This window comes from Macrotis lagotis, chromosome 2 (genome assembly GCF_037893015.1).
Source record: "Macrotis lagotis isolate mMagLag1 chromosome 2, bilby.v1.9.chrom.fasta, whole genome shotgun sequence".
In the NCBI taxonomy this organism is placed as follows: Eukaryota; Metazoa; Chordata; class Mammalia; order Peramelemorphia; family Peramelidae; genus Macrotis; species Macrotis lagotis.
The window spans coordinates 95,414,889-95,440,889 of record NC_133659.1 but is presented as its reverse complement, the minus strand read 5'-3'; the positions used below and the strand labels follow the sequence as shown (position 1 = coordinate 95,440,889).

The following is a 26,001-nucleotide window of genomic DNA, read 5'->3' as shown; positions in this document are numbered from 1 at the left end:
TCATTATCTCCAGTAGATTAAAGGATGTTTCCATTTGTGGTACCTCAAATTCAGCCACTGTTCACAAAATGAAAGGGATGGGATAAGATGGTCCTTAGGTCCCTTACAGATCTCAATATATAATCTCTTGATTTGTATGATTTGGTAATTGCTGAAGTGAGGAGAAAAAAATGTAAAAAAAATAACACAAACATATTAAACATGAAATGATGAATAATGATATCAGTGACAGAGTAAAGGTAAAAGAAAAAATGAATATTGAAGGTAAGATCATAAATGCTAATTTTTGATTCTGTTTCTGCAATATTATCATCTATAATTTCTTATCCTATTTTCTATTTTCATTTTAACTACTCTAATACAGTCTTACTACTATCCAGAGACTACTGATATAAGAAATACCTAATATGCCTTAACTTTATTCTAACTCCTTTCTAATTTGTCTTTCATAATCAATTAATTCTTTGAATATATATATAGATAGATAGATAGATATATTATTCCTCAATTCAACCTTGCAATGTCTTCCTATTATTTCCTGAGTTATGTTTATACTTCTAAGCTAGGGTTATTCTTTCTTGCCTTACCTCTTTGTCGGGGAGAATATAGAGAAGATTCTCATTAGGTATAGATTGGACTGGATGTCTGATTTGCCATTCTGTGATTCAAACTTTAAAAGATAGATAGGAAGTTAGTAAGAAGGAAGCAACAATGCTTTCTGGAACTGAAGGAAAACACAAAGAAAGATAGAAGTTGGGCTTCTATGGTCATCAGTTCAGTAATGGAATAACTTGGATTATTATAGAGGTCCTGGAAAGGTCTCCTGGTGAGATAAGATGCTGACCATAAGGTTGAGGAATGGGACAATTAAAATAACCTATGCTAATTTCTAGGTGGTGACCTTTCCTCTTTAGGATCAGGTTGAATGGGAAAATTTTTCTGATGCCTTCCTCTACATACAGTTGTTTTGGAGCATTCAACCCCCACCACAGACATCATATGGCCTCAGAAGCTCAGCAGACATTGAGGAATGAGTTCAATGCAGTTTGGACATGGGAATTGTGATATAATGTATAGTAAACCTGGAGCTTTATGATTCCTCTAATTAACGTTGAGGGGCAGCCAGGTGGTGCAGTAGATAGAGCACCCGGAGTCATAAAGACCTGAGTTCGAAGCTGGTCTCAGACACTTATAATTACCTAGTTGAGTGACCTTGGGCAAGTCACTTAACCCATTGCCTTGCAAAAAAACGAAACAAACCAAAAAATCCCCTAAGGTTAAGATAACTGTTTATGCCCCAAAGTACTCCAATATGGCCACTGTTATTCCTGACCTGTCTCCAAATGGCAAGTTGATTATATTAACCCACTTCTAATCAACCGCAAGAAGTTTGCCTTCATATAATTGATACTATTCAAGATATGACATTACTTTGTCATTCAAGTCTACTATTGTAGCAGCTACAATAAAAGTTTTCGTAGAAGACCATCTTTCTTCCTAATAGAACCACCCCAAATTATCAATTGTGATCAATGAATTCATTTCACTACAAAGGAGGGTTAATATCGGAGATGCTACCATCATATGGGTTGGGTTTTCTGTCTCCTATTTCATCCACAGTCAGTTGGCATTGTTGAATGCTGAAATAGGCTTGTAAAACAACAATTTCATCATCATATCTCTTTACTATCATGGTTTGGGGTTTTACCTTTCAGAACCTGAGTCCTCAAAAAGCAATTTTTCCTGGAAGCCTCCAGGAATACTTACCTGAGAAAGATAAACTACTTTTGCGTGTAGTTCTATTTGACTCATTCAGGTCCTTCCTTGTTCCAGAACCAAGACTTTGGAATTGCTCTCTTGCAATATGTGGGTTAGGGGGAAAGGTCCAAAATATTCTGAAAAAACATGTGACCTTCAGGTCCAACTATTAGCGCTCTCCTTTTCTCCAGAATGGCTTGTATTACTCCTTTCCCTAAATAATTTTGGGGATCATGAGGTAGAATTATTGGGAGGAACTTTTCTTTTTAATGACATAGGGACATGATATTGTCTCTATATAACTATGATGACTGAATTTACCTGGAAGAAATGGAATCTCTTAACTGACTTAGAGACAATCCCAAGTCCCTAATTGAAGGTGTGAGAGCATATGGTTTATGTGGATATAGAGGGAAGTCCTTCAGAAGAGACCTCGAAAGGGGAAAATGTTTTGTATCCTCCCCTGGGGGGATTTCCAGGAAGCAAGGGGATTTTGCAAGTGGGTTAGGGAATACAGCCCAGAAAGCCTTGATAGCAACTCAGATCTTAAGACTGGCTGCATGCAAGAGATCCAGATGCCTCTGACCTGAGAGAAAAAAAATTCACTTCTGTCACAGTCATATGCCTGATGGTCCTAAAGCTGTTCCTGCTCAGCACCATGAACTTACATCAGGAAACCCACTGTGAACTTAAAGGATTTAGCATCACCCACCACACAAACCAGATTTTTGAAATCTGTATACTCACCTTTTAAAGTAGGGAGGCAAAGCTTATGATTTCTGGTATTCATTCTCTTCTTTTTTTGTGATAACTTTCCTGAGAGAATCATTATTTTGTATTTTTGTTTCTCTTGACTATTCTAATGTGTACTTTAGCTTTTTCCCCCCCTCTGGTAGTACCTATGCTAGGTAAGTCAGCAGCCACTTATTCAGTTTCTGCTATGTAATAGGTACTGTGCTAAACACAGGGAATATAGAGAAACCCCCTGTTTTCAAGGAACTTACATCTAATAAGGGAAGTAACAAGGCAACATGAAAACAACCATATTCAAACAGAATTTTTACCAGAGAAATGGGGTTGGGGGGGGGGGAGGAAGAGTTTTAATATTGAGAAGGACTGAAAAAGAATTATTACACAAGAGAGGATCAACTGAAGCCAGAAGGGAGGGGATGAAGAAAGAGAGGATTCCAGACATAGGGAACAGTAGTGAAAATGCAATCAGGAGAAGGAAAATCTAATGTGAGGAACAGCAAGGTGGCCAGTGTCACTGGGACCAAAGGATATGTGAAGGTGAATAAGATATAAGAAGCCTGAAAAAGTAGGAGAGTGACCAAGAGCAAAGAGATTAGAGTTGGCCAATAGTGATTCAAAAGCTATCTATAAAGAAGAAGGTCCCCTATAACAGATGTATCAGACAAGTGTCCTAGCACAATATTTAATACAACATATTCCTGAATGAGGCTATATCAGATTAAAATGTAATTACTTGTATTTATTTATTTTGTTAAATATTTCTCAAAGATAGGAAAGGGAGAGGTGGAGCCAAGATGGTAGCATAGAAAAGCACTCAAGCTTTGTCAACGTTGCTCCCCCCCTAAATAACTTTAAAATAACACTTCAAATTGAATTCTGGAAAGGTAAAGAACTCAAAAGGTCAGAGTGAGAGATTTTCCCTGTGAAGCAACATAAAAGGTCAGAAAGATCTGTATCTTGGAGGAGGGGTAGGCCCACAACTTGTGTGAGCAAAACACCAGCAGTGGGACTAGCTGATAATAGCAGGAGCAACAGCGGCTGTGAGGGCTCAAGCCAGAGAGGGTAAGGAGACCTGGCAACCAGACAGAAAGATTACAGGGTAGTTCTGTACTAGCTACACTGGACATAGGACCAAATACTGTTTGGCAACTCCATTGTCAGTCTACTTTGGGATCATAGTTCAGGGACATAAAGGAGCACTTCTGGATCAGAAACCCTGAGGAACAGTATCATTTCTGGTGCCAAGGGAGGAAGGGTCCTAAGGTGTAGCATCAGTTGAAATCCCAAAGGATCAGAAACCCCATCCTGGATGAGGACCAGCATTCAGACCAAAAAAATACCTCCCTCTCCCCCTCCCCTCCCCTCCCCTCTCCTCTCCTCTCCTCTCCTCTCTCTAGATCACACCACCTTGGAAACACTGAAAATTTTCCAAAACCCCAGACCTAACTTGGAAAACAGTATGAAAAAACCTTAAGCTTGAAAGAGAACTCCTCATCATTCCTATACCAGAAAAAAAGCCCAGTTTTATGATAAAGTTTCAAGTCAACAAATAGGGTTGAAAAATAAGTAAACAACAAAAAACCCCCTATAATAAAAAGCTACTATGGAGACAGGGGAGATCCAGACACAAGCTCAGAAGAGGACAGAGAAGTCTAAAAAGCAAACCCTCAGAAAAAAAAATGAATTACAAATTTAAATCAAATAAGAGTGGCAAAAGAAAAACATAAGTGGAGAAATGAAAGCAAATGAAGAAAATTATGAAAACAGCTTGATAAAAAAGGCATAAAATATTCTTAATAATAACAGAAATGGTCAAATGGGAAAAGAGAACAAAAAAAAGCTCACAGAAGAAAAATAATTCTTTAAAAATTAGAAATGACCAAGTGGAAACTAATGATTCCATAAAACATCAAGAAAAAAATAAAGTCAATAGAATGGAGGAAAGCAGAAGAAAATGTGAATATCTAATTGGAAAAACAGCTGACCTGGAAAATAGATTAAGAAAATTTAAGAACTTTTTTACCTGAATGTCATGATTAAAAAAAAAAGAACCTAGACATCATGGTTTAAGAAATTATCAAGGAAAACTATCCTGATATCATAGAACCAGAAGATAAAATAGAAATAGAAAGAATCTATCAAAAATTCCTAGGAATATTATAGTCATATTTCAGAGCTTCCAAACTAAAGAGAAAATACTTCATTCAGCAAGGGAAAAAAAGCCATTCAAATACTATGGTGCCACCATCAGGATCACACAAGATTTAGCAGCTACCATGTGTAAGGGAAAAGAGTTAAATTGCAACCAAACTCTTACCTAGCAAGGTTGAGTATAATTCTTCAAAGGGAAAAATGAAATTTTAATGAAACAAAGAACTTTCAAGAATTCCTGATGAGAAAGGCTGAGTAGAAATTTTGATTTTTCTAATGAAATAATGTAGAAAATAATAAAATAAGGTAAACATGACAAAGAAATCAAGAGATTATAAACTTAAACTGTACTTTTTTAATATGGGAAAGTGATACATGGATCTAAGCATTTTATCACTATTAGGGCAATTAGAAGAAATCTACATAGAAAGAGGTTGTGGAAATGGGTTGATTATGTTTAGAGTATGTAAAAAAGGCAAAGAATAGGTAAGAAGAGGGAAAGAATGGAGATATTTATCTTACATAAAAGAGGTATGAAAAGAACTTGTATAGTGGAGGGGAAAATGGTGGGGGTGAGGTAAGCAACACCTGAATTTCACTCACATCTAAACTGATTCACAAAGGGAAAATATAAATACATAATCTTATTCAATGTTAATAGAAATCTATTTCCCTGGTCCTGTCAACTGTTGAAGCCTTTCCCTCAAAGTTTTCCTTAAATTTATTGTCTGATGATGTTTGCCCTTCATTCTCATAGAAGACCATTGACACAGGAGGTGATGTCATGACAAGCGCATGAATTTGACTTGAGTGAGGGGGTGCTGTGCTAAGTCACCAGCCTCACTGAGAACGTAACTAGACAACATAAAATACTTGGGAGTCTACTTGGTAAGACAAACCTAGAAACTATATGAAAACAGTTATAATACACTTTTCCCACAAATAACATCAGATCTAAATAACTGGGCAAAATGTCAATTGTTCTTTGGTAGGCCAAGTAATATAATAAAAATGACAATTCTACCTAAATTAAATTATTTAGTGCATACCAATAAAACTAACCAAAAAAATAGAAACAAAATTCATATGGAGGAACAAAAGGTCATTGAATCAAGGAAATTAATGAAAAAAAAATACAAAGGAGGATAATTGGAGATAGTCCTAAATGCAAGTCAGTCAGGGTTAACAGATTTGCCCAAGGTTTTCAGGCCATCTGTCAAGTGTCTGAGGCTAGATTCAAACTCCTGTCCTCCTGACTCCAAGGCCAGTGCTATATCCAAAGTGTCGCTCAGATATTGTCTAAATAGTTTGTAAATGCTGTTATTTCTCTTGATAAAATGCAAATTTCTTGAGAGCTGAAACTATTTTTGCCTTTGTGTTCTCAGTCTGCCAACCTGCCCCCTTACCAACCCTTCCAATACCACCCCCCCCCACTAGTGTTTTCTAAATGTTTGCTAACTGACTAGGTGATTTGACCATGTTGAAGTCAGCATCCGGATCTGTCCTTAAAGAATTAATAGCAATTTTGCCATATTGTGGAATGCTTTAAATGTCAGACTGAGCATTTTTTAATTTAGTTTAGTGGTAATAAATAGCCATTAAAAATTTTGGGGTTGGTTAATGACCATCATTTAATGCTTTATAATGTTATCTTTAAATTTATACAGCCTGTGTCTCTAAATGTATTAGAAACATCTTGAGGTTTGTATCTTTCGTGTGACTCCAAGAGGAAAGAAGTCAAAATCTCAATGCCCAAGTCTCACCTAAAAGCTTTTTTCAGTGATCTCAGCTTATACTAATTCTTCCCTTCCACTAATACCTAGAGTATTTTTGCCCATATCCCTTAATTTAGGGTAATTGTATCCTGCCTTGGAGTCTTCTTCAATTGTTTCATATGACTAGATTATAAACTCCTTAAAGGTAAAGAGAGTGTCTTAGATTTCCAGTCTCCCACATAATTTCAGCACATAAATGAATAAAATAAAGCATTAACTGGTCACTAGTAGATTCTGTGGATACAAATAATAGCAAGCAAGATTATATCTAGTCTTGAAGGCATTAAAAGAACTCAAAAAGAAAGAGGAGGGAGAAGGTCATGAGTTATAATGTTTGGAAATATTCAGGAAAATTGAATCCCAGGCAATGTAAAGTGAAAGTTTGCCATAGATGTTTAATAACTACTCATTGTTTGGTTAACTGAAAGAAGGAATGGTTTAAGATGGAGTTGTAGTTATAGTTAGAAAGACCTCATTTTAAATGCTCTCTCTTCAGCTGAAAGACAAGGGTCATATTTACTAAATCCTTTCAATGTCTTTATTTCCTCATCTGTATGTATGATAAGGATACCAATGCCCCTAGTAACTCCCATCACTACTTCAAGGTGAGACTTAAATTCGATAATGGTTGTAAAGCATTTGGCAAATTTTAAAATGTGATATACAATTTTAACTATTGAGAACAAATGAAACTACTTTTGTTGAGCTGAGTATCACTTTGCATTGGGTCAACTCAGTTCTTAATCATCTTCACTTCTCATATGCTTCAACTTTTTGAGTAGTTTCAACAATTTGAAGGAGTGGAAGACTTCATTTTCCTGTTAAATAAATCCCAAAAGGAAGACCCCCCCCCAAAAAAAATCCCTTACATTACATTTTCATTCACACTTCACTCTGGTGAAGGGCATCAAGTCGTGCCATCATATTTACTGCCCCCAAATCAAAACCAGTTGCTTAAGTAATGAGGGATGATTGGTTTGGGCAGCCTTAATCCATGTCAGAGAAGTTTTAGGATCGTATGAGGATAATTTGACTAGCTAAAGGGAAGCCATAAAAAATGATCAAAAAGCCAATAGATATGCTGAGAACACCAAGCTTATTTTGCAGAGGATTTATAGCCCTCTTATCAGAAAATTATTTGGTCCAAGTCTGCATTCAAATAAGGCCTTCAGTAATTCAGCAAAACATTAAGCTCCTGAAGAAAGAATCTCCTATAATGAGATACCCCAGCAACCTCTAACAGGCAGCACATGTTTAATTTTCAGCAGTGGGGAAAATGCCGTAAATCCGTATGGTGTGTGAATAACCAGACCCGCCTAGGCCTTAAACCTGGATCATATTACCAGGCAGGAGAGGCAAATAGCAGGACTTCTCCCCTTCACTGTGAGATAAACAGGGGCTAGTTTCCTTTGGGGAAGTGGAGGAGTATTTATTTTATGGTCTAGCCCATTGCAGATGGCAGAAATGCCAACACCTAACTATCTAGCTCAAACCAAAAGCCATGATTTCATCGACTTTTATCTGAGCTGGACATGGTGCTTTTATTTTGTACATCAGCCCCAAATTGGCTTCCCCTTCTGAAGGTGATAAAATGTAGCTTTAAGTCACTCATGTAAAATATATGACTTTAATTAAAAGAGTCTGTCATTGAGACTGTTTTATTTAATCTACTAGGCACTTTATTAAATTCTTGTTTTAAAACTTTTCTTTCGTCTTCCACCAATGAATCCCTATCCCTTTTACCTTCTCTGAAACGGTCTCAGAAACAACAATTTGCCATCATCACTGTCAACTCATATCTAATCACCAGGCAATCCTTTATGTGTAATTTCTAGCCAAGGTGGAAGAGGCATTTCCTGGCTTGATTGGGACTGCTGTCACTTCAAAGCCTTCTCCCTTCCCAGTAGTTTGTTACTCAATGTGTCTCAAGTAGAGAGCAATCCTATAACACAAGGATGTTTGATCCAGGGCCATGGCATACATAATCCAATCCTTAAACTGCCTTAAATATTTCGCAGAATGGGTAGAGTGGATAGATTGCAGAGCCTGGAGTCAGGAAGATGGAGGGTTTGAATCATGCTTCTGAAATTTGCTAATTAATGTGACCCTGATCAAGTCATTTAACTTTATTCCATTTCATTTCCCTCACCTGTAAACAATAACACCTACCTCACAAAATGCTCTGTGAGCCTAAAAAATAAATACTGGATACTATTTTTATCAACATCATTATCATCACAAAAGCAATAGTATTCATTTTATGAGGATTTGCTAATGAAACACAATTTTGACTAGGGGCAGTTTTGTTCTTTAAAGGTCTGAAATTCAAAATTCAACAGCATTTTAGTTTGACTCCTAACATTCTCACTCCTTGCAGTTCCATTTTCTCCCTTGCTCTCTGCCTCCATCAATTGTGAGATATTAAGGAAAGAAGTCTGAATTTGCTATCAGGAACATAGGTTTAAAATCCAACTCTGTCAATACTACTATGACCTTGGACAAATTTAGCCTCCTGGCTTCAAGCTTCAACACTCAGCTCAAATCCTATTTTCTTCTAGAGGCTTCTCTAATCCCTTCCCACTTGCCCTCTTTCCTAATCCTACTCCACCCAGAGATTGCCTCCTATTTACCCGGTATTTTATCTTCTATGTATAAAGCTATTTGCCTATTGTGTCTAACCCACTAGAATGTAAACTACTGAAGGGCTGGGTCAGTGTTTTGTCTGTCTTTGTATCTGTAGCATTTTTCAGTGTCTGGCATATAATATAACTCTTATTAAATGTTTGTTGACTTGATTATAATAATGTAGTTCTTTTTTATTTTATGGGATTTTTCTTTATTTTTTTCCAATTACATGTAAAGAGAGTTTTCCATTTTCATTTTTTGTAGTATTTTTAAGTTCTATTTTTCTTTCCTTCCCTTCTTTCTCTCCCTCTCCCTTTGACATCAAGTAATCTAATATAGGTTTATATTGATCTATTTCAAGAAGCATAGTACTCATTTAATAAAATGTATCTTTCAACTAATTTATTTCTTTTCTGCTGGGAATTATTTCATATCTGGTTCCTGAATATCAATATAATCTTACTCTGCGGATAATAATAATAATATTTGTAATAATTATTTCATAGGTGAAACTCCAACAAGATTATGGATAAAAATGTTTTGCACTTTTTAAAATGTTCCATTAATATCACTTTTCCTCATCATAGAATGACCTTTACTTAATACAGGTGACAAAAAGAAACATACAGATTCTACCTTCTCCATAGCTGCCACTGATTAATTGTTGGATCCCATTTTGGTGAACTGGAGATAAAAACTGTGTCCTTACCTTGTGCAAGGGCCATGGTGCAAGTTGATGAGCTGTGGCTGAAGTTGCTATAGACTAATTTAACCTAACATTTGAACCATTAATAATTACAGAATATAAACAATACATTTCTGCATGTTTACCCCCAAAACTTACTAAATCATTTTTCTTATCCTTGCCTGCAGTGTGCTAACACTCACGATTACTTTTCTCTCCCTCTTCTTCATTTCAAACTTCCTAATGCTCAAATGCAATTTTTCTGAACTCACCTGGAATAATAAAGATTTCTCCAATTCCCAAATAATCAGGGACTTGGGAAGGAAACTCAGGTTATGACTTCCCTACTCTGCTGTTGAAAAGCCCAACTCCCTCCCTTTATTCCCATACCCTGGAATAACCCCTTTCCTGTTAATACTTCCCTCGTGGTCTATAACTTTTCTATTCAACCTCCACTTAGATTGTTGTTCCTCTGGGAGCTGGCGGGGTCGGGAGCCCAGGGAAGCAAACCAGGCTTCTCCCCTGGGCTTGAAGAATCCTCCCCAGCCTGTTTACGAGGATGGCTGCCAATTTTACAAACGTGCTCGTGTTCTTTTCAGGGTCATCCTGCTTGGAAGGCACAGATTAAACACGCAGCCTCAAGATTTTCAGTGTTGGGAGGAGATGCATTTACATTCCACTGACAGCTTCTGGTGTAAAAGTTAGCCATCTGCTGCAAGTGAATGAGAGAAAAACACGAGGCACGCTGAGGACTTCGACAAGGGAAGGGAATTGCCATCCTTGCTGCTCCTCACTCGAAGAAGCAGCCTCTTTGTGTGGCCACAGTGAGGAGAGGGCACCTCTTTTACTGGGAAACTGATGACTATTGCAACAGGGCTACCTAGATTTTTTTTCAGGCCTTAATTTTATGTAGCATTTTCTATGTAGAATTAACTTGCCAATTTTCTCTTTGGTGCTCAATTTCTAGCTTTGCTCTAAAACAATGATTAGAAGGGCAAGCCTGGAGGGAGGTCAGGAAAACATGCTTCAAGTCCTGCCTTAGACTTTCAACTTCCCCTTACTGATGAAATTACAACTCTGAATCTAAAAATAAGTAAACTAATGAAGTGATTGGAAGATGGATGGAAGGGGAGGGGATGAAGAAAGGTAGGGTTCAATGGAGATACTCCAGTTGTTATCCGCCACATGTGTCAACCAAGATTTTGGAACATTCTTCATTTGTTCTGCAGGGCTTTTATCCTGTAATCTAGTCCATTCTCCAAAATGGGCTTGATTAGGGGAAAAAAATTGGAAAAGTAAAAGGCTAAAGGGATGAAATCCTAAACTCTGGTCCTAATTTCAGTTTTAGAAACAATTAAGTGTACACTTCATCTCTGCCTAACTTCCTTTAAAACATAGCCCAGGTACCATTTCCTTCATTTTTCTGATCCCTTCCCATTCCTCTCCCCAAGCTGCTAGCAGTCTCTCCCACCAAATTATTGTATTTGCCTTCTATTTGTTTTTTTATTATTGATTTATCTGTTACAACATGTCATTCCTGACCACTCTCCACTCCCCATGCCCCCCAGTAGATGAAAAGTTCCTAGTGGGTAGGGATTATTTGGTTTCTGTCTTTGTATCCCCAGCACCTTCCTGATGCATAGTAGCCATTCAGATACATAGGACAACTTGTTCATGGGAAATGCAATAGAAAACTTCAGTATGATCATTCTTTTGTGAACACTCATTGTCTCAGTTTCTTCACCTGTAAAATGGGGGATTTAAACTCATTAGTTTTTGAGGTCCCTTCCAACTCTTTAACTATGATCCTATGAATTGAACAGAGTAGAATGGGAGAGGGACAGGAACTCTTTCCATTTTGTCTTTGTATCTCCAGAGCCTGCCACATAGTCTGTTTTTAATATATGTTGATTGATTGATATACACATCTGATACACACCAGCTGTGTGACAATAAATAGGCAAGTCATGTAATTTCTTAGTGTCCCTGGCACTAATTTATAGTTGTTTTCTCTGTCTGCATTTGTGGAAAAGTTTTCCACACAGGGAGTCCCTTGCAATGATGAAGTCACAGGCTTGTACCACAAAGATCTAACCCCACACTTCCCAAATAATACCACAGTAATTGAGAATAAGGTAACTAATGCAGCACTATGTATCATATTTCTATAGCTGATAGCTATTCTTGTTACCTTATGACTCCCAAGTTCCTTGCTATTTAGTTTACTTATTTGTTGTCTTTTCTAAGAACATTTGTTCATTATTTTGAAGACTATGTTAAAAAAACCATTTCTTAGAAGAGAAGCAGAAGATGGTTTATATTATTCAGGACCAAAAAAAGATGCTTAGTAGCTGGGGGTGCTGAACCTTTATTAATTTATTCACCATTTATTAGTTGTACTATATGGCAGATAGATAAAAAGGCCAAAAAATCCCATAACAGACCTGAACTTCAAATATCTTATATGCTTCTAGTGGACACAGTTTATTCATGGAAAAGTCAACAAGAAATATGTACAAAACAAAAGACTAAATGGGGTTTATCAGAGGAACAAGCCTCTGGGGGGGGGGGTGGAGAACGGGAAGGATATCAGGAAAACATGGTTCAAGCCCTGTCCAAAACACTCAACTTCCCCTTAATGATGAAATCACAGTTCTGGACCTAAAAATAAGCAAACTAATAAAGTGATTGGAGGATGGAGGTGAGAGGATGATTCTCAGTAGCTAGGGGATCATGAAAGCTCCAGATTCCATTGGGCAGAGATGAGGGAGGGAGGCAGGACATTTCCCCAGTCTGGGTAGAAGCACCTAGGATCAGCAGTAAAAATCTGAGAGAACAAAGAAAAGGACCCAGAATCCCTAGCCAGGATCCCTTGACTTTAAACACCCCAGCATGTGTCTCAGTCAAAAGACAAAACAACTAAACAATGCAGGGACACCTCCTGGGTTGTTGCTTCTGTCAAACAGCCGTGCTGCAAGGCTTGTTATCAGGAGCTGATTAAGAAGGTAGCTATTTAAGTGTTTCACACTGTCAAACAGCAAGGTATCAAGTCAACAACTCCTCTTTTAGGTGTAGCACTTAGATTGCAGCCATCTATTACTTCCAACTGTAAATATTAATGATGGAGGGTAGGGAGGGGGAGGAAAGAGCTCTCCATTGGCTACTAGCCTTCCTGAGCTCAGCATATTATATGACACTCTGGCATTATTTGCTGAGATGTAGATAATTGTACTTCTTGTTAACACGTTTCTGTGTATTTTTTACCCCATCAGCAGTTTCTTGGATCAATGCCTAGATAAGGCACAGCTAACATCAGCACAATTTGACTTTGATGGAAAGTTGGAAATTTATGCATATTTGAAAATTGTATATTCATTTGACGTAGGTTTATCTTCTTTGGATCCCATGGTTCTGTACCTGATGCCAAATGGTCCCTTGGCATTGGAGGGCAGAGACTGGTTTTCAGATTTCCCAATGTGATTTTTTTTTTAAATTGTGGGTGATTAGGAAATAGAGAAGGGATTTCACATTTAGACTATTTCCAATGTGATGGAATTTGACAAGTGTCTTGGAGTTTTTCATAAGATGTAACTTAATTTTTATAAACTTGATTTCTTTCTCCAACCATCGTTTCTCAGTCTCTGCTTCTATAGAAGACCAACTTTGAAACCTAGATTTTACCACTTACTTGTTGAATAGCCTTGGGCAAATAGTATAGTCATAATGTTTGTCCTTCATTCCCATGGTGCTGAACTATCTGACCTAGGTTTTAAATATTAATTCTGACACAGGCTGTGTCACTCTGGGCAAATCATTTATCTTCTCAGCCCCAGTTTCCTCATCTCTAAAATGGGGGAGATCATAATGAATCTGAAGCACTTTGCTCTCACAAGGTTTCTTTTTTTTCATCAAAATGAAATAATATATGTACCTTACTTATATTAAAGGGCTACATGCAAGCTTTTATTCTTATGCCATTTCACTTCTCTAAAACTCAGTTTTCTTATCAATTAAATGGAATGACACTTGTACTTCCTTCTTTACCTGACTATGTAAAGTGAATTCAGAATATTCAGAAGGATCAATACTTGAAAGAAAAATGAATTAGGAGTACAGCAACCAGAACATGGACCCTACACACACACACACACACACACACACACACACAGAACTCTTTGTATTCTGAGAATATTTCCTCTTTGCTTCTATGAAATTTGAGTGCCTACCTCTTATCTCTCCCTTCTTTCCCTTCCACTTCTCCCCAACTCCTCTGGGACAAATAGTGTTCCAGCTTATGACTCAGTGGCCACATATCTTAATACTGAGTTCTTGACCTTAGGCCTGAGTGGGTAAAAGTGATGAGTGGCTTAGCATATACCCTTGCACATTTCTAACTGTCAGCTCAATTCCCTCAGCGTTCTACACTCATTTCATAGGATCAGAGGGTTAGAACTGGACAGGACCTTAGAGATTGTTTAGTTTATGCCTCTCATTTTACAAGTGAAGGAATTGAAACCCCAAGATGAAGAGTGAGTTGACCATAGTCACAGTAATAGTAAATGAAAGACCTAAGACTAGAACCCAGCTCTTCGATTTTGTGTGTGTGTGTGTGTGTGTGTGTGTGTGTGTGTGTGTGTGTGTGTGATTTGCTACCCTATGCCTTCCCTGTTCATTTAACTTACTGGGACTACACTAAACCCCATTAGATTAGGAAAACACTCTTTTTTTTTCCCTACCCAATAAAAGTAAGACAGGTCCCTCCAAGTATCTTCTCCTTTTTGGCAAAATCCTTCTGAAAAAAGAGGCTGAAGATTAATTGTGGACAATTACACAGAATTGGCCCCTCTACATCTAGGCTGGTCTCCTGGGGTTAATGTAAAACTCATTAAAATTGCTTGGGATTTTGCAAATATACTTTAAAATGCAAGGAGCTTATTATTATGTTGGTTTCTATAATTCAAAAACATTTATAATGGCAATTAGATATTGATTTAGTTATCCCAACCTAAACAAAGACAACCTTTAACCTCAGAAGCTTCAAATTAGAATAATTTACATATTGTCAAATGCAATTATTTTTAATATTCAGAGGGATCAGAAGTTGTTTTTTTTTAAAGTGTATCAGGGGGCGGCTAGGTGGTGTAGTGGATTAAGCACCAGCCCTGGAGTCAGGAGTACCTGGGTTCAAATCTGGTCTCACACACTTAATAATTACCTAGCTGTGTGGCCTTGGGCAAGCCACTTAACTCCATTTGCCTTGCCAAAAACCTTAAAAAAAAAGTGTATCAGATCTTTCTGAGACTAAAAAGTTTAATTTCTCTTCTCATTCCAATTTCTACCTCATCTACTTTTATATCCTATTTTGGGTAAAGTCTAGGCATTTATATGGTTAGGTGTACATATATGTATATTCATACACACATGTGTCTATGATAGAGATAGATTTCATCAGTGCAGGGAATTTCTGGATGCAAAACTCCCTCTGACAATGCAGGTTAGCACCTTCTTTGTGATTTATGGTCTTAGAGAGTTGCCTCTTTATATTATATTTATACATACATTTACATATATATATATATGTTTGTGTAAATATACACAGACCCTTACATATGTGTGCCTTGATTAGAAAAATTAAATATCATGGACTTTTTTGAATTGAAAAGGATTTTTGAGATATAGTTCATTTCTCTTATTTTTACAAACAAGGGGGAAAACGTCCCAAAGAAACTAAAGAACTTGCTCAGTAAAAGGTAAACTCCCTGGAGTCCAGGGGCTATTTGGTTTTTATCTTTTATGTAGGCAATGTGGAACTGCCCAATATTCCACAGTTAGATATCAATACAGTTTAAATTCAGACTCGGGTCTCCTTCTTCCCCATCCATTACCATGTTGTTCCTCACTGAGCTAGAAATTAAACTCACATTACAATTTTGGAGTTCAGTCACTATATAAAAACAAGTGACATTATTTATTTGTGCTTTTAAAATTTAAAAGCACTTTTTTTCTTTCTATCTATCTATCTATCTATCTATCTATCTATCTATCTATCTATCTATCATCTATCTATCTATGTTCTTATTCCATTACTGTGAAGTTCCTAGAACAGGGATTATTATCCCCATTTCAAAGATATGACAAGATAAGTTAAGTGAATTGCTCAAGGACATATAGCTTGCAAGTGTCAGAGAGAGGATTCACTCCAAGGTTTCTCCTGACTTTAAGTCTAGCATACTGCTACACAAAATTGTCCCTTCCAAAAAATAAAAGTGAAGCAAACTCACTGTTATCATTAGGGCTATAGCTCTGGTCCAGCTGCTTAAAGAGACATTTAGACTCTTTTTCCAAATGTCTATGATATCTTGTAATAAGTCTTGTTAGTTTTTATTCTTATGACTTTTTTTTTACCTTTAATATGATAAAGAGACATGCTTTATTGCCCCAGGAAATGCATTTGTGTATTCTGAAACCAGAGATTTCACAGTCTTCTCCTAGAGATTGATTAACTCTTAAGTTCACCTAAACCATCCCAAAACAATGACTGTCTTTATTTCCTTAAGAGAAAAGAGGCTTACTGTAGAAGACCTTTCCAGATCCCTCTTATTGTTAATGCATTCCCCCCAATTTTTCCAATGTTTCCTGTATACAGTTGTCGGATAATCACATGTATATTGTTTCTTAAATGGTGATATTTTTTTAGAACTGGGACTGTCTTTTGATTTTCTTTGTATCCCTAGCACTTAGCACTGTGACATAATAGCCATTTTTTAATTGTTTATTGATGAATAAATGTTAGAGCTGGAAGGGAGTTCAAAGATCACTAAACTCAACTCCTCATTTTACAAGTAAAAAAGAATATGAAATAGTTGTAAAGCATTCTGCAAACTATATCCCTATATAATATATATATAATATAAATATCTATATAAAATAGGTATTATTATCATTATTATTGTTGTTGTTATCACAGCATAAAGAAACTATTTCTTGAAGAGGTGAAATGCCAAGGTCTTACATTTGGAAGTTGAATTCAGTATTCTGAACCTAAGTAGCACTCTTTCTACTCTACTCCAAGTGTGCTGCCTAGAGAATCATCAAGTGCCCTCAACTTGGTAAGACTGCAGATGAACTGCAAATAGATTCAAATGAAGCACCAAGTGCATTTTAACTTGAGACCTCATATCAAAGCCATGCTGAAGGAAAATCTTTAATTAGCAGCAATCAAAATGTGTCAGACACATTGGATTAAGGCATTTTTGTAGGAAATAAGCCAATTACTACTTTAAAACCATTAATTCTACTCAAGCAAAAGCTCCTCTGTAACATCACCGTTTCTAATTGGGGAGGAAGGGGCAGACAATTTGTATTAATTATGAAATTATTCCAAGAGCTGATAATACTGAGAATGTTACTTGGGAGTCCTCATTAATGAAATGCATCTTAGTATGTTTAGCTGTTGTTGGCAAGGAGATTAACCACTCTAGTAGAGAAATGACAGCATGTATAGGTCTTATATGAAATAAAAGTAGTCTTATGTATAATTTGCTGTCACTTTTCTGTATAGGTCTACTCTGCATTTTCAGTGAAATAGGCACTATTAAGTTCCATGTGGCTATGCCACATGGAACATTAGAGTTGGAAAAATTGAATAGAAGCTCACACTCTACAGGTAATAGAAAGACCAAAGGGTGACAGTGAGCAAACTCAAAGAAAGAAAAATGGAACACTAAAAAAGATGGTTGTCAAAGAGATGCAGGACTAAAACAAAAGATGGCTTGAATACAGGTGAGAATGAGAGATAATTGATGGACATGTTCCATTGGTGTTCTAAGGATGAGGAAAGGACTGAAAGAAGGTCTCTAAAATAGTGGAGTGGACTGCTTATAGTCAAATTATGAGAACATAAATGACTCATGACTCAGAACTTGGGCATACATGTATGGATTGTGATATGGATCAAATATTAATTCCTCTGTTTGACAGAAATCTCTTCACAACCTGGTCCCTTCCTATGTAGTCAGTCTTCTTAGCTTTACTTCCTATTTTGTACTCTGCTATTCAGCCATACTGACCTCCTTTATTTCTTGAACCCGTAATAGTGAATCTCTTGTCTTAATGTGTTTGCATTTTCTATTTTGTATGTCTAGAATTTATTTCCTTCTCATCATCATTCTGATGAATTACTATGCAATATTGGTATCCAAAATCATCCTTAGTCTTGGGTATTTAATAAAGTACTTCAATTTCCTTTACATCTCAGCCCAAGCCCAAGTAACAACTTCTTATCCAAGGTTTTTCAGTTATTTCCCACTGATAGCATATCCCCCCAGAGACAGCTGGGTGGCACAGTGGATAGAGCATTGGATTTGAAATCAGGAAAACTCATCTTCATTAGTTCAAATTTGGCCTCAGCCACTTTCCAACTGTGTGTCTCTGGTCAAGTCATGTCATTTAACCCTGTTTGCCTCAGTTTCCTCATCTGTAAAATGAGCTGGTAAAGGAAATGGCAAACCATTCTAGCATCTTTGCCAAGAAAACCCCCAAAGGGCATGGCTGAAAAATGATTGAATGGCAACAAAGTATATTCCTTTTAAAGTTTTTGCCTTCATCTTGCATATATTCTCTGTATACTTGTGGACATATATGTGGCCTTTCCTATTAAACTTGAGGACAGCAAGGATTTCCCTTTTGTCTTTGTATCCATAGTACTTAGAACACAATGTCTGGGCAGAATAAATTAGACAGAGAGATGAGAGGGAATGCCCACATGGAGGGGATTATAGATCCCATGGAATGTTGGAATACTGGAGAAATATTTCTTAAGAAATCCTTGAATAGTTTGATTCCCAATTTAGTCCCCAATGTTTCTCAACATTACTCTTTATATATGCCCATTCCATTCTCCTGATTTGTTCACACCCTGTTCACTTTATTCATATCTTCTATTTGAAATCTAAACCTTTTTTTGAAGGTGTTATTACAGTGATGTCTCTTTTCTTGGAATTTCTATTAGACATGGTTAATTTCAAAATTTAGCCTATTATTGTACACTGGTTATTTTATTCATGTTCTCTCCTCAAGAAGTTTGTAAACTCTATTAAGGCCAGGGCCATGCCTTATATTTGTTGTTTTCTCCACAGTATTTAGTATATCAGTGACTGCAATGTGAGTGTGCAATAAATTCTTTTTGATTCAATGACTGATTATGGCAAGTGCTTGTATTGTATGTTCATGGCATAAGAGCTTAGTCAAGGGTCAAGCAGATCCTGAATTATAGAAAGGTCTTCAAAAAAAGAAGGGCCACCCCACTCTCTTTTGGATATCATACCTTACAATAGCGATTAGTTAAGGGGTGCTTACAGAGGTTTGCTTGAAAACTCAGAATCTTAACTTACACAACAGAGAGCTATTAATGAAAACATTGTTCGCTAAGGAGGAAGAAATCATGCCTCTGGTAAGATGGGAGTAGACAAAATAAAACCTTTAGGTCCTGTTAATTTTTGTTGAGATGAGGAATTTTTGGAAATCATATGTAAATCTTTACATGGAAACCTGATTTATGCAAAAAAATTAAACTTTGGTTAGATTAATAAGGCTCTTGAGGCAAATTCTGAAATCTTCACCTATATCCCTTAGGTCTTCAAGCTATTTAAGGATTCTTTCTAATCATGAACTATTTTAGTTGTTTCCTGAATATGCTTTTTTTCTGATCTCTTCTAGATTTCTCCCTCCCCCTCAGAATTCCCTCTCCCATTTCTTGGGACCTTTTCAACAGTCTGTCTGATGTTTATTATCTCTTTGGGCCAACACCATAAATTTTCTTTCTGCTCTCATGTTTTCTAAGCTTCTTCAGTGGTCCCTAAGGAAGGGTGAGAGATTGGCTGGTTATTTCCCAACTTTACTTTTTCCAGACTTTACTGACATTATAAGGAATTATTATTAAATAACCAAGACCAAGGATGAATTTGGATATCAATATTACATAGAGATTCATCAGAATGATGATGAATCATTTCAAATTTCTATCTTTTGATTTTGCTCCTACTTTTATACATAACCTTTATAAAGTGCTTAACTTTACAAATCAACTTCATCTACATTCTTTTCTGTTTTTTTAAAACAGTACTCATATCTGATACATACTAAGCAACCATGAATAAATGACTTAATGTCCTTAAGTCTTATCTGTAAAATGGAGAAAACAATATTTGTAGTAATAATCTCATAGGATTAACATAAAATCCAATGAAAGCTATATGACAATATACTTTATGAATGTTAGCTATTACTATCTCACATTTCACTCCCAAATCTTTATTTTCCTTTCTGATTTCACCCCTAAGCTTCAGGTCCACATCTCTGACTGGATCCCTAACTACATATTAATCTTAGTAGGTTAGAAATTGAAGTCATCTCTTCCTGAATGTGCCCCTTCTCCTAAATTCTGCAGTTCTCTTGAGAGTATCACCAAGGCTGGAAATTTAGGTGTTCTCTTTCGATCTTCCCTCCTTCTCTCTATCCAAATAGTTCTACAATCCTTTTAATACCATATTCAATTCATCTCTCACTTGTGTCCTTTTCCACTGTCCTAGTTTGGAATTTTATGAACTTTTGTCTGTATCACTGTAATTGCTTTCTAACTGGTCTTCCAGGCTTGTGCCTTTCCAATATATACTCTCGTGTAGTTGTCATCTTTCTAATTCACAAGTTTATTTGCATTGTTCCCTATTCAAAAACTCTCGGTGGCTTATTATTTCCAGCTAAATCACATGCCAGCTTGTTGTTTTGGTAGTAAAATCTCCCATTATTTGACTATAACCTACCTTCTAATCAGTTAGTATTCATAAAATATACTTTGAGCAGAAATTTTTATATAAATTGTTTTATGATGTAAAAAGAGACACACAAGTCTAGAAATAAGCTCCTTGAGAACAGGAACTATTTATTAACACATTTCAATATAGTGGGTTCCTGATTAGCATACAAAATGAACATTATTTGCATTTTCCTTTGGACTAGAATCAGTGATCAAATTTCATATAATTATAGCCTTCAATAGCCTGAGTCTTAATTTAAAAGACTATATAAATTTTATTTTTTGCCTATTGTGGCCTATTTTAGGAGTTACAAAACTTTTTGGTTTTTGTCTATTGTGGTCTATTCAGGAGTTACAAAACTTAAGTGAGATGTGAGCTTTTTTTTAAAAAAAATTATTTATTTAATGGGGTTAAGTGTCTTGCCTAAATTCACAGAGATAGGCAATTAAGTGTCTGAGTCTGGATTTGAACTCAGGTCCTCCTGACTCCAGGGCCTGTGCTCTATAAGATGTGAGCTTTGAGGGCAAATATCTTTAGTAATTAAGGAGAGAAGGGAGGACTTCTTGGAGAAGATGGCATTTAAGTTGTGGAGTTCAAAAAAGAATATAGGAAAAAGACAACATTCCAAGAACTAAAGAGTACTTTAAGCAAAGTCATTGGAGGAATGAAAATGAAGTATGTATTCAGGAGGACAGAATATTGTACAATTTGGTTAAAGCATAAAGCATGGAGGGAAGTCATGAAATCAATTGGAAAATTGGAGTGGTTACAGACTTTCCAGAGCTTTGAATGCTAGGTAAAGGAATTTAAATTTCACTTGAAAGGAAACAGGGAGCCACTGAAAATTTTTGAGTAGAGAAAGGAAGGAAAAAACCATTTATTAATCAGGTGTTATGTGCACTCACTGAAGAGCTTTAAACATATTGCCTCATTTGATCCTTTCAAAAACAACCTTGAGAGAGAGAGATGCTTTTATCATTTCCATTTTACATTTGAGGAAACTGAGACAGAAACAGTTGAATGACTTGTCTAGGGTCACACAGATAGGAAGTATTGGAGGCTATATATGAACTCAGGCTTTCTTGACTCCAGACTCAGTACTCTATCCAAAGTCACAAAGCTGCCTCTATCGCAACGACATGACAATATCTATGGATAAGTCATGTTATTCTATCAACCTTACAAGAGACAGATTGAAGCAAGGTGAGAAAATGGAATAACCTCTCAGCACTATCCTGCAATAATTCAGGGTAATGAGGACCTATAAGACAACTAGGTAGTCCAGTATATAGAGCACTAGACATGAAATCCCAAAGACTCATCTTCATGACTTCAAATCTAGTTTCAGACATTTACTAGTTATATCACTCTGCAAGTTTGCCTCAGTTTCTTCATCTGTAAAATGAGTAGAGATGGAAATGCAAACCATTCCAGTATCTTTGACAAGAAAACCCCAAATGGGATTATGAAGAATCAGATATGACTGAACTCAACAATAAAACCTGCATAAGGATTTTGGCATAGGGAATAAAAAGGAGGGTTATTATTGAAGGTTTTTTTTGAAATTGGAATCAACAGGACCTAATATTTGTAGAGATTGGATTAGGAAAGGGAGAATGAAGAGTCAAAAATGACTTCAAGATAAGAAACTAAATGGAAATTAAAGGTCATCAAGTCTAACCCTTTCATTTCATACATTAAAAAGCTAGTACATAGAGAAGTTAAGTGACTTGCTCAAGGTCACACAGCAAGAAAATGGATGACGAGGATTCAAATGTATATATATATATATATATGTATATATATATATGCATATATATGTTTAAAATTGGTAAATATGATTAATAACTGTGAGAATATTGTGGGCTTAAAGGACTTTTTTGGAAACTATAGGGTTTTATAAAACTTCTCCAATCAGAAGATAATATTAAGAAAAACTATGAAAAACTTGTCTAAGACTTTACAAATTAGTTCAACATGTATTCTGATCATCAGTGACTTCATTGCAGAGGATGATACAAAATATGTTTGAAAACATTGTTCAGGGAGAAAAATCCAAGTCAGAAATGTCACTTCCTAGTTTCCTTCAAAGTCCAGGTCAAATGCCACCTTCTACAAGAGAAGTATTCTGATTTCCCCTCTCCCCACCTCTCCTCCCATCATTATTATTACCATTCTCTCTCATACTGAAATTATTTTGTATATACTTTTGAATTTATTTCCTAGCATACATGGTATTACTGCCCAGTAGAATGTAAACTCTCTGCAGAGGGAAATATTTATTTTTGTCTTTATAGTCCTAGCACCTAGAACAGTGCTTGGAACATATGAGGTACTTAATAAAAATAGTTGAATTGAATCTATGTATACATTACCATGTCAACTCCTCTATAAAATTATTGGTGGAAGGTCAATTATGATCAATCTTACCTCACAAAATAGCTAGAAACTGTGATGGAAAGAACAGTGACCATACTGCCCTATTCAAGAAACTTCAGACATAGTTTTGCCTTTTAGTATTTAAAATCCTTCCCAATCTGGATTAGTTTATCTTTCTAGATTGATTTCATGTCAGTTCTTTATAATATTCCACTTTTGGTCCAAATGAATATTAACTACTGCTTTTAATATAAAAATAATCCTTCCTTCTACCCATTAAAATTTTATCCATCTTTCAAGACTCAGCTCAACTGCTAATTCCCCCTAAAGTTTCCTTTTTTATGCCTTCCGCCTTGACTGGAAATTATTTTTTCCATCTTTTGTCTTTATATAGCACAAAATCCCTTTTAAAATATAAGATCTTGTCAGGAATTATAGCTCAGACCATTGACTTATACCCCACCCTCTTTTCCTTTTTATGACCATCTACTTTAAAAAAATTTTTTAAGACATCATGATTAGCAGCTCAGTACACATGTCAGCCAGTTCTTTCAGTGCTGAGGACTGTTGTTCATTGGGAATTGTTTACTTGAATACAAGGAGGGCAGCTACTATTATGAGATTCCTTTGATTATCTTGAGTTTAACTTGTTTTATCTTTTCTACTTTGAAAATCATTCTACTTCATAGAGGAAAACAGTAGTAGAAGAGGTGGGCAGCTTTGGTTTCTCTCTGTCATCTTCATCTGTCCAGAGATTCAGCTCTTCTAAAATTATTTTTGCCATGTCACAGTTTTGTTTATTATATAAAACATGCATATTTTCATTTTTAAAAATTCAAGTGGTCTATGGTGGGGAGGGAGGAACAGCTTCATAGGAAGTATCTATCCAGTACTGTGCTGGGCACTTTAAAATTATTAATTCCATTTTACAAATGAGGGAATTGAGACAGACAAACTTGCTCAGGATCACACAGCTAATAGTTATCTGAACCTGGCTTTGAATTTGGGTTTTCCTGACTCCAGGACTAAGTCTCTAACCACTGTACCACCTATCTCTCTGCTGGCATCCATATCAGCTACTCAATTGTAACATTTTTCTTCCTTACCAAAATTATTTGTGCTGTGTCATTAGAGTTTCAAACCATGAGACAAACATGAGGTTATTTTTTTCATTTGGTTGAGCACTATACTATAAGATGTTTCTATCTACTCAAAATATTCAATGATTTTTTTCCTTTTCAATTCAGACTTGCTTTCAGTTTACTTTTATTGAATATTTAAACTCATTTAGAACATTTTAACAAATTGGGGAAGAGTGAGAAAAATAATTCAGATTCATGGATATAATGACACAACCACAAATGCTCTTTCTAGATAAGTAAGTTCATGGAGAATTGACCAGGTGTATGTTTGTGTGTATATTTTACAAATCATATTTTACTCAGTGTTTTCCGAATGTTTTCTCTAGAGGTGATGAGTAGCTTCTAGTGTATTCTCCTTGGAAAAATTATTTTTGTAACAGCAACAATTTGCACTAACAGTTTTAGTATATGAAGGGGACTCAGTGATTATCTAATGCAACACATGCCTGAAAGAAGTTCCTTCACTAACATATTTGTCAAGTAGTTGTCCAGAATTGCTTCAAGGCCTCTTGAGCTAGCTCATTCCATTACTGGTTGGCAAAAACAACATGATTAACTCACAGAGTCATTTGAAGCAAAGTTCATGAAAACAGAAAAAAAAAAGTTTTGCACAGTTTTGGAGAACATATCAGAAATGTGGTATATGGATTCATACAATGGAGTAATGAGAAATTGTGGAGTCTAGAAATAAGCTCCTTGAGAACAGGAACTGCTTATTAACACATTTTTAATAACCATTGCCCATTATAATGCTTTCCATTTAATTTGTGTTTCATAACTGTTGGTTGAATTGAATAAATTCATATTAGCTACCCCCCCAATGCTAGCATCTTCCTTCTATTGTTTAACTTTTGTTTATCCTGCATACCTTGTTCAGAGTAGATTTCATCTTGCTATCATTAGACTGAGATCTTTGAAAGCAGGAAATGTCTTCTGCCTTTCTTTTGTTCCTAACACTTAGCTCTGTATAGGAGATGTTTAGTCAAATGTTTCTTGTCTGATTCCTTATTGAGAAATAATGGTTAGGCAAGGTATATTCCATAGTCTTCAGTCTAATGCCTGTATGTCAATATAATTATACAAAGAGGAATTCCAAAGGACATATAAATAAGGATGAGTAACAATTCATGCAATAGTAAATTCAGCTAAAACTTACGTAAAACTAGAAATCTCTTTTTTTTTTATCCCATTTTCATTTTCACCCATTTCCAGAATTGCTTAAGGCAAGGTACATATCTCTCTATTTACAATAAATGGAGAAATGTCCAATGGTAATGTCTGCTTTAAAGTTCTAATTGAGTTCAATTCCTTATGAATTGAAATTTATGAAATAAATTCTGTTAAGGTTTATTTGGTTTTTTTTTTACTTAAATTCTTTTGGTAGTTGTATATCATTGAATTCTGAGATGGTCTTTGAGAGAGAATCACTAAATTTTGTGGCAAATAGAAATGTGTCAAGTTGAGCAGATATATTTTCCAATCTCATTGTTTTATTACAGCTGAATGTCAAGAAATTTTATAATTTCATGATGCATTTTTTATATTATCCCCAGAGAGGTTGGGATATATAGTCTAATAATTTTTGAAAATATCTTCGAGAGGTTGATCACTATAGAGAAAATATAAATGTCAATTCCTCAAGAATAATAATTGTTTATCATTTGAGTTTGCTAATGCTAAATGCCTTTTATATGATATGTCCTCACCTAGCTCTCTCTTTACCTGACAATCTAAGAATCACAACTATTCAGTCTATACTCTCTTAAGAAAAGCTATTTAAAGGGCAGCTAGGTGGCTCTGTGGATAGAGCACTGACCCTTGAAATCAGGAAGACCTGAGAGCAAATCTAACCTCCCTAGCTATGTGACCTTGGGCAAGTCACTTAACCCCATTGCCTTGCAAAAAAAAACAACAAAAAA

At 35.9% G+C, this 26,001-nt stretch overlaps 1 protein-coding gene across 1 annotated transcript in view; it reads right to left on the bottom strand.

Moving 5' to 3' along the window:
* Positions 1 to 26,001, bottom strand: part of CRB1 (crumbs cell polarity complex component 1) — a 286,152-nt gene that overhangs the window by 5,638 nt on the left and 254,513 nt on the right. Inside the window, exon 16 of the mRNA XM_074220895.1 lies at positions 18,664 to 18,686. Within this exon, the coding sequence (XP_074076996.1) occupies positions 18,664 to 18,686 (23 nt within the window). The remainder of the gene's footprint in view (positions 1 to 18,663; positions 18,687 to 26,001) is intronic.